The 10,020-nt window shown below is 40.5% G+C and overlaps 1 protein-coding gene and 1 non-coding gene across 5 annotated transcripts in view; one reads left to right on the forward strand and one right to left on the reverse strand.

Annotated features, from left to right (window-relative positions):
• VMP1 (vacuole membrane protein 1) overlaps positions 1 to 10,020 on the forward strand; it is a 144,742-nt gene that overhangs the window by 69,332 nt on the left and 65,390 nt on the right. For all 4 annotated transcript variants that reach the window (XM_017539815.2, XM_017539813.2, XM_017539814.2 and 1 more), the window contains one exon: positions 5,217 to 5,348. In XM_017539815.2, the coding sequence (XP_017395304.1) occupies positions 5,217 to 5,348 (132 nt within the window). The remainder of the gene's footprint in view (positions 1 to 5,216; positions 5,349 to 10,020) is intronic.
• LOC119472872 lies at positions 1,783 to 1,891 on the reverse strand. The gene has a single exon (XR_005202054.1). It is a non-coding gene; the product is annotated as a U6 spliceosomal RNA (small nuclear RNA).

Genomic DNA, 10,020 nt, shown 5'->3' on the forward strand with positions numbered 1-10,020 from the left:
AGTCTCACTCTGGCGCCCAAGCTGGAGTGCAGTGGCATGATCTTGGCTCGCTGCAACCTCCACCTCCCGTGTTCAAGTGATTTCATTGGAACTTTGCATTTGAACTTAGTAGAAGTTCATGTTCATGTTTTGAGTAAAATGTTACACTTCTGTCCTACTTTTTTCTGTGGAAAATTTTTCAAAAGTGCAGAGAATTATAAAATGAATTTAATATACTTTCACTCAACTTCAGCTAACATTAACTAATAGTTAATATTGTTGTATCTATACCCTTTCTCATTGTCTTCTCAATTATCTTAAAGAAGATCCCAGATAGCATGTCACACATCATCTGTAAATATATCAGCCTTGGGGCCTAAAAACCATTATCACACCTAAAAGAAACTATATTAGTCTCTTAAATTTTCTGATTATATTTATTTCTTCTCAAATTTAAGCTAAAGAAATTGTCAAATAGTTTCCAACGGTCTGAATTTTACTGATTAAATTCTAATTAGTATAATTCAAACATGTTGCTCTGTTCCTTCTGTTTCCTTTGAGTTGATAAATTTCCTTTGAGTTGATAAATTGTGTTTTTTTGTAAATAGGAGTATACTTCATAGCCTTGTGTATTTCTGTCATGAGATAGAATGTTTGTTTGTCCTTCCTTTTTGTGATATTAGCACCATGGATGATTTTTTTATTACATAAGGCCATTATTTTATTAGAGGTTATAAAATATTAGTATCCCAGTTACACTTTTATTTTTTTACTTATTAACAGGAGACAGAGTCTCGCTCTGTCACCAGGCTGGAGTGCAGTGGCACAGTCACAGTTCACTGCAGCCTTGACCTCCCAGGCTCAAGCAATCCTCCCACCTCAGCCTCATGAATAGCTGGGACTAAAGGCACAAGCTACCATGCCAAGCTAATTTTTTGTAGATGGAGGGTTTTGCTGTGTTGTCCAAGCCGGTCTTGAACCCTTGGTATTATAGGCATGAGCCACTGTACCAGGCCCGAAATAATACTTTTTGTTGTTGTTGTTGAGATGGAGTCTCGCTCTGTTGCCCAGGCTGGAGTGCAGTGCGGTGATCTTGGCTCACTGCAACCTCCACCTTCCTGGGTTCAATTGATTCTCCTGCCTAAGCCTCCTGAGTAGCTGGGATTACAGGCACATGCCACCAGGCCCGGCTAATTTTTGTATTTTTAGTAAAGATGGGCTTTCACCATGTTGGCCAGGCTGGTCTTGAACTCCTGACCTTGTGATCTACCTGTCTTGGCCTCCCAAAATGCTGTGATTACAGGAGTGAGCCACCGCAAGGAAAACTTTTCCTTTTCAGTAATTTAGTTACCCTGAGATATAGTTTATATCAGAAAAGGATAGATAGTTGATCTTTATTATACCAATTTTTTTTTTTGACAGAGTCTTGCTCTGTCGCCGAGGCTGGAATGCAATAGTGCTATCTTGGCTTACTGCAACCTCTGCCTTCCGGGTTCAAGAAATTCTTCAGCCTCAGCCTCCCGAATAGCTGGGACTACTGGCATGCACCACTATGCCTGGCTAATTTTGTATTGTTAGTAGAGACAGGGTTTCTTTATGTTGATCAGGCTGGTCTTGAACTCCTGACCTCAAGTGATCCATCCCCCTCAGCCTCCCAAAGTGCTGAGATTATAGACATGAGCCATCACGCCTGACCTTCTTCCAGTATATCTATACCCGATAAACTCTTAGAACTTATCTGAGAGTTATATAAAATATATATAAATATTAGATTGGTAAATGTCATATGTCTTACTTTTTTTTTTCTTTATCGTACGCTTCATGAGTTTGCGTATCATCCTTGAGCAGGGGCCATACTAATGTTCTCTGTATCGTTCCAATTTTTCATTATCTGTGCTGCTGAAGGGAGCACATGTCTACTTTTAGATTAAAATTCTGTGTTCTGGCCAGGTATGGTGGCTTATCCCTGTAATCTCAGCACTTTGAGTGGCCAAGGCAGGTAGATCACTGGAGGCCAGGAGTTTGAGACCAGCCTGGTCAACATGGTGAAACCCCACCTCTACTAAAAATACACAAATTAGCCAGCCATGGTGGCGTGGACTTATAATCACTTGAACCCAGGAGGTAGGGGTTGTAGTGAGCCGAGACCCACCACTGCCCTCCAGCCTGGGCAACAGAGCGAGACTCCATCTCAACAACAACAAAATACTGTGTTCTTAGAGGACTCATTTCATTTCTGAGTTATTATATGCTAACTAAAGTAAGGTCGGATATTTCTTAATATAAACCAAACCTTATTATAGTTAAAGTATCAGGCTGTATGATTGTATATGGCAATTTTACTTTCAGTTGTTCCAGTTACTCTTTTTGTGGTTTTCTTAAGTTCATTTTACAGAATTTTTTAGACAGCGTATTCAGTGGTGGATGGATTCTAATCCACACAATTTTTTTTCTTTTTTGCTGTATGCCCAAATTTATTCAGGTATCCATTATTGAGGAATAATCCATTATTGAGGTTAAAGACTTCTGTTGCCATTTGAGTTATTTTTTAACTTATTTGGATTTGTTATGTTCCTGTAATTTTTTTTCCCACTAGCAATTTCTTAGGAAATCAAAGCTTATCGAACATATCATTTACAAATCTTAACTCACTAAAATTAGCGTGAATACCATACCCTCAGAAGCAGCAGAGTTTTGAAACACAGTAAGTGTTAGCAATTATGTTTTGCTTTAAAAGAATTATAAAGGAAATACCATAGCGTTGAATTTGTTGAATATGAAAGACAGGAAAAATTGTCTTGTTTCCTGTTGCTCTTTTATAAACTGTGGAAACAAATTTATTATACTAGTTGCATATGCTTTATAAATTTGACATTAGTCTTTTGATGAAAAAAATGTTAGAATAACAGAAGATACTTGGAACATTCTAGAAGAGGGACTTTGTATATCAATTGGTCCTTTTTTTCTTAATATTATACTTTTGTTCTTTCAAAAATTATTTACATTGCTGGATTAACGTTAAGGCCAACAAATGAAAACTGCTGTCTCAGCTGGCCATGATAACTGCCTCTTACAAATTTCCATAGTGTATATTGTCTAAGTGGCTTATTAGGTCTGGCTTCATACATGTTTTAAATTAGTTAACTTGGCTGGTATGGTGGCTTTCTTCCCCAAATAATATTTAGGATCCTAAAAAGATAAAATATACCTTAAATGTATTAGCATCACAGTAATCAACATTAAGTTTTGCACATAGGGTTGGGCATTGTGGCTACTAGCTCCTGTAATCCCAGCACTTTGGGAGACCAAGGTGGGTGGCTCACTTGAGGTCAGGGGTTTGAGACCAGCATGGCCAACATGGTGAAATACCATCTCTACTAAAAATATAAAAAATTAGCTGGGCATGGTGGCTCACACCTGTATTCTCAACGACTTGGGAGGCTGAGGCAGGAGAATCACTTGAACCTGGGAGGCATGGGTTGCAGTGAGCCAAGATTGCACCTCTGCACTTCAGCCTGTATAACAGACCAAGACTCCATCTCAAAGAAATAAATTAATTAATTTTTTAAAAAGTTTCAGACGTACTATAGGAATGTACTAATTAATAGGTCAAATGTGTGCTCTTCTTTACTTCTTTGTAATTGTCTTGTCATATCAAAAATATAGCACACACCAAGTTATGTTTAGATTTGTTAATATTGTCCTCAACATTTACAAGCACAGTCTTCAATAAATGGTGCTGGGGGCTGGGTATACAGGCTCATGCCTGTATTCCCAGCACTTTGTGAGGCCGAGGCAGGTGGATCACCTGAGGTCAGGAGTTCGAGACCAGCCTGGCCAACATGATGAAACCCTTTCTCTACTAAAAATACAAAAATTAGCTGGGCATGGTGGTGGGCACCTGTAATTGCAGCTACTTGGGATGCTGAGGCAGGAGAATGGCTTGAACCCAGGAATTGGAGGTTGCAGTGAGCTGAGATTACGTCATTGCACTCCAGCCTGGGTAACAAAGCAAGACTGTCTCAAAGAAAAAAAAATGGACCGGGCGTGGTGGCTCAAGCCTGTAATCCCAGCACTTTGGGAGGCCGAGGCGGGTGGATCACGAGGTCAAGAGATCGAGACCATCCTGACCAAGATGGTGAAACCCGNGGCACCTGTAGTCCCAGCTACTCGGGATGCTGAGGCAGGAGATTGAACCGGGGAAATGGAGGTTGCAGTGAGCTGAGATCACGCCACTGCACTCCAGCCTGGGTGACAGAGCGAGACTACAGCTCAAAAAAAGAAAAAAACAAAAAAACTTATTCATCCTAATGTTTAGTTTTCAAAGGGCTTCCTGGCCACAATCGGTTAAAAGTTTTAACAGAAGAAAAGTTGTATTTAAATTAAAGCAACTACCGAAATTCCAGAAGATTTCCTAGAGAATTTTTATCTAACATTTATACTGGTGAATTTTTTTTTTCCGGAGATGGAGTCTCACTCTGTCACCAGGCAGGAGTACAGTGGCATGGTCTCGGCTCGCTGCAACCTCTGCCTCCTGAGTTCAAACGATTCTCCTGCTTCAGCCTCCTGAGTATTTGGGACTAAAGGTGCCTACAGGTGCACACCACCATGCCCAGCTAATATTTGTACTTTTAGTAGAGACGGGGTTTCGCCATGTTGGCCAGGATGATCTCAATCTCTTGACCTTATGTTCCACCCACCTTGGCCTCCCAAAGTGCTGGGATTGCAGGCATGAGCCACCATACCCGGCCACTGGTGAATTCTTATTACCAGATAATTTGAATCTCAAAAAGGTGGGGGCAAGTAATAAAATTAACAGACTCTAAGTAGTGATTCTAGAGAACTAAAATTAATGTCTACAATGCGCCAGGTGTTGTCTCAAGATTTTTTTTTTTAATAGACAGGAATCTCACAATGTTGCCCAGGCTAGCCTCAAACTCCCAGGCTTAGGTGATCTTCCTGTCTCCGAATCCTGAGTATCTATGACTACGGGTACGTGCCACTGTGCCTGACTTGTCTTAAGGGTTTTATGTGTATTATCTTGCCAAGCATCAGATAGGTCAGAATTAGAGCCAGGATTCAAACTCTTATTATTTTGATTGTGTCGCATATGCTTTCCCTCAATATGTTGCATCTCAAAATGCTTCTGGTGTTACAGAAGAGTGTAGGTTTGATCCATTAAGTGTCATTGTGTTGAAAACAGAACCTCATTGTAAGTATTTTGGTTTTTCACCTAGGGTATCGGTACAGCAATTGGAGAGTTGCCTCCATATTTCATGGCCAGAGCAGCTCGCCTCTCAGGTGCTGAGCCAGATGATGAAGAGTATCAGGAATTTGAAGAGATGCTGGAACATGCAGAGTCTGCACAAGTAAGAACAATGGGGGTAGAAAATAGAACACTTTACTTATTCCTAAAGAGGCTATTAAGGTAAAATTGTTAATAGTTACTCTGAAGAAGAAAATTACTAAAGCTAAAAAAAAAAAAAGAAATATGACTTGAGATAGAATATTTAGAAAGGTCAAAATATAAAATATAATCTTGATTTAAAATAGAAAATTACTGAAAAATGCAATAAGACAACTCTTACTACACTAAAACACCTTGTCAGAAACCAGGGTAAATTACTGTTGCCAATGATGTTAAGGAGCTGAACCTTACTTTTTCCATTATTTGCTTGGAGGTATTATTAAGCTGACTGCTGAATAAGTAAGGGAGACAAATAGATGGACCAGGTCCTGAGTCCATAATAATAGAACTTCTGAATTGTTTAAGAACCCAAGACAGGAAGATTGCATAAGTCCAGGAGTTTGAGGCTGCAAGTGAGCTGTGATCATGCCACTGTACTCTGGCCTAAGCAACATGCCCTGTCTCTTAAAAAAAAAAAAAAAAAGACATTATATGTCTATTTCTATAGTGGCCCTTTCCTCCCTTGAAAGCAACTTCATTCTGTACTCCACATAGTGTACAGAGCTGCTGAAATGTTTGCTAGGGGAATACATGAATTACATCAAATTCTTAAGTAGTTACTAAAACTTTGGTAAGCAATATGTAGTGGTATATTTGACAATAGTAATAGTAGAGCCTTTTCTTTCTTTCTTTGCTTGTTTCTTCCTTTTTTGTTGTTGTTGTTGTCGTTTTGATTCAGGGTCTCACTCTGTCATCCAACCTGGAGTGCAGTGATACAATCTTAGCTTACTTCAGCCTCAAATTCTTAGGCTCCAGCCGGGCGTGATAGCTCATGCCTGTAATCCCAGCCCTTTGAGAGCCTGAGGTGGGCAGATCACTTGAGCCCAGGAGTTTGAGATCAGCCTGGGCAATAGTGAGACCTTGTCTCTACAAAAAAATTTTTAAAAGCTTGGCTGGGCCCAGTGGCACATGCTTGTAGTCCCAGCTACTTGGGAGAGAGGCTGAGGTGGGAGGATCACTTGAGCCTGGGAGGCAAAGACTGCAGTGAGACATAATCATGCGACTACACTCCAGCAGAATGGGACTATCTCAAAACACAAAAAGTTGGCCAGGTGCAGTGGCTAATGCCTGTAATCCCAGCACTTAGGAATGCTGAGGTAGGCAGATCATCTAAGGTGAGGAGTTTGAGACCAGCCTGACCAACGTGGTGAAACCCGGTCACTACTAAAAAGACAAAAATTAGCCAGGTGTAGTGGCGCATGCCTGTAATCCCAGCCACTCCGGAGGCTGAGACAGGAGAATTACTTGAACCCAGTAGGCAGATGTTGCAGTGAGCCGAGATTATGCCAGCCATTGCACTCCAGCCTGGGCAACAAGAGCAAAACTCCCTCTAAAAAAAAAAAAAAAAAAAAAGGTTTTTATCCTCCAGCCTCAACCTCTCAAGTAGCTCAGACTACAGGTATGTACCACTAAGGTCAGCAAATTTTTATTTTTTGTAGCAACAGCGTCTTGCTATGTTGCCCAGGCTGGCCTCAGACTCCTGGGCTCAAGCAGTGCTCCCACTTTGGCCTCCCAAAGTGCTGGGATTACAGGAGTGAGCCACCACAACTAGCCTAAACTTTCTTTTTGAATAATATTTAACAATTCAAACTGTTCAGCTGTTCAGACTTGGCCTCAGTCAGATTGGTGACTTTTTACTCTGGAGTATTCTAGACAGTGGGCAAGTTAATCTCAAGATGGGCAAGTTAAACTTTCAGGAAAGAAAAATACTAAATGCTAGGCCTAGGCAAGTGATAACATAATTGGCTGAGACTTTTTTTTTTTTTTAACCTAATCACAATCTGTATATCAGCCTCTATCTCAGTTATCTCTACAGAGTGTTTTGTTCTCAGGAAAATTCCTAAGAACGTTGTTAAAGATTAAGTCTCCATCTTCAAGTCAGATAGGCTTTTAAAAAAATGCATTATTACCCAGAATTTGGGAGGCTGAGGCAGGAGGATTGCTTGAGGCCAGAAATTCAAGAACATCCTGGGTGACATGGCAAGATCTCGCCTCTACAAAAAACAAAAAATTAGCTGCATTGGGTGGTGCATTTCTATAGTCTCTGCTACTTGGGAGTTTAACACAGGAGCATTGCTTGAGCCCAGAAGGTCGAGGCTGCAGTGAGCTGTATTTGCACTACTGCATTCTACCCTAGATAACAGAGCGAGACCCCACCTCAAAACAAAAGGGCATTATGAAATAGAATTCAACCAAGTATGGTTATAGTTTTTAATTAAATATAAAACTTTCAAATATGAATTTAGAATAGCCAAATATAAAACAAATGAAAGAGCCATGAGCATCTGCTCTGCATGGAATGAGGCAAGTTGCCCTGGTATCTGCTTTGCCTTATCCACCAACCAAATATTACGCCTCTCATGACATCATAATGTTTACATTAATATTAGTAATTATTACAAATATAAACTTTAAAAATTATTTTTAGCATTTTAAAAATCCAGTTTCTAATAGGACCCTTGTGTTAACTCTGAAGGAGTTTCGAAAGGTACCATTCTTTTAGCTTTATAGAAAACGGTACATCTAGTTGTTACTTCCCAAATTTCACATACTTATAGGTAGAACCAAAACTCAGAATGACAGCATTACTGGTATATTCTGATTACTGAAACCAGTCTGACCACAGTAGTAGATGGGTGAGACTTGTGACAACTGATAGTTCTTTGAGTGATGGCACTAACTAATGTATGTCATTTAACACTCCTAAAATTCTTTTTTTTTTTTTTTTTTTTTTTTTTTTGAGAAGGAGTTTCGCTCTTGTTACCCAGGCTGGAATGCAATGGCACCATCTCGGCTCACCGCAGCCTCTGCCTCCTGGGTTCAAGCAATTCTCCTGCCTCAGCCTCCCGAGTAGCTGGGACTACAGGCACGCACCACCATGCCCAGCTAATTTTTGGAATTTTTAGTAGAGACGCGGTTTCACCATGTTGACCAGGATGGTCTCGATCTCTTGACCTCGTGATCCACCCGCCTCGGCCTCCCAAAGTGCTGGGATTATAGGCGTGAGCCACCGCGCCCGGCCCAAAATTCTTTTTTTATCTATGTGAAATCAGCAGGTTGAAATGGAATAAGTATAAGGTGGCTTACAGATATAAATTTTTATGCTATGACTTGGATTCCAAACGGATATGAGAATTGTTCTCTCTTAAGTCAACTAACATACTATGATTATTTCTCCTTTGTTTTTTAAAGCTTATTTTCTTGGAATTAACATTTTCAAATTAGCATTCTCTTTAAATCTCTGGCTTGCCTTCTCTCCCCTCCAACAGCTCTGTAAAAACACCTCTTTCTACTTGGTAACACATGTAAAATATATCAATTTCTTTTTTTTAATTTTTCTATTTTTTATTATTTTTTTAAAGATGGGGTTTCACCATGTTGGTCAGGCTGGTCTTGAACTCCCGACCTCAGATGATCTGACCGCCTTGGCCTCCAAAGTGCTTGGATTACAGATGTGAGCCACCACGCCCAGCCATTGTATCAATTTCTTAATCATCTCTCTGGATCCCTCCATGCTCCCACTCCATTCTGTACTTGCTATTCTTTTTTTTTTAAAGATGGGGTGTCACCATGTTGGCCAGGCTGGGTCTCGAACTCCTGACCTCAGGTGATCCACCAATCTTGGCCTCCCAAAGTGCTGGGATTACAGGCATGAGCCACTGCGCCCGGCCCTGTACTTGCTGTTCTGTTGGCCTTCTGCACAGTTGCTTCTGACTTGGTTAAGATTTATTGTCTTCCTCTTTCTTGATTTGCTTTCATTTTGCTTGAACATATTCTGCTGTAGCTTTTTGAGAAAGGGTGAGTAAATGGAAAATTTGATACTGTACATTCTAAACTAGCATATTCTTCATTCATAATTAATTAAATATAGGATTGTAGGTTTAAAATTACTTTTTGTACTTAGAATTTGGAAGGCATTGTTCAATTGTCTTCAAGTTTCTGATATTGGTGTCCAGGGGGCTGATGCCCTTTCGAGGCCTCTTTATAAACAGTCTACTTTTGTTTTGTTTTGTTTTGTTTTGTTTCTCTCTAGAAGCTTTTAGGTTCCTTTTCTGAGGTATAGGTCTTCTTAAAATGTATTCGGGCTGGGCACAGTGGCTCACGCCTGTAATCCCAGCACTTTGGGAGGCCGAGCTGGGTGGATCACCTGAGGTCAGGAGTTTGAGACCATCCTGGCCAGCATGGTAAAACCCTGTCTCTACTAAAAATACAAAAAAATTAGCTGGGCATGGTGGCATGCGCCTTTAGTCCCAGATACTCAGGAGTCTGAGGCAGGAGAATCGCTTGAACCCAGGAGGTAGAGATTGCGGTGAGCCAAGATTGTGCCACTGCACTCCAGCCTGAGCAACAGAGCAAGACTCCATCGAAAAAAAGAAATACAAATAAAATAAAATGTATTCTAATAGGTGCTCAGAAAACTTGTTCCTTAGTTTTGGGAAATGTTCTTGTATTTTCTATGTGAGAGTTTTCACTCTTTTTTTTTTTTTTAAGACGGAGTTTCACTCTTGTTACCCAGGCTGGAGTGCACTGGTGCAATCTCGGCTCACCGCAACCTCCGCCTCCTGGGTTCAGGC

This window comes from Cebus imitator, unplaced genomic scaffold (assembly GCF_001604975.1).
Source record: "Cebus imitator isolate Cc_AM_T3 unplaced genomic scaffold, Cebus_imitator-1.0 Scaffold121, whole genome shotgun sequence".
Classification (NCBI taxonomy): Eukaryota; Metazoa; Chordata; class Mammalia; order Primates; family Cebidae; genus Cebus; species Cebus imitator.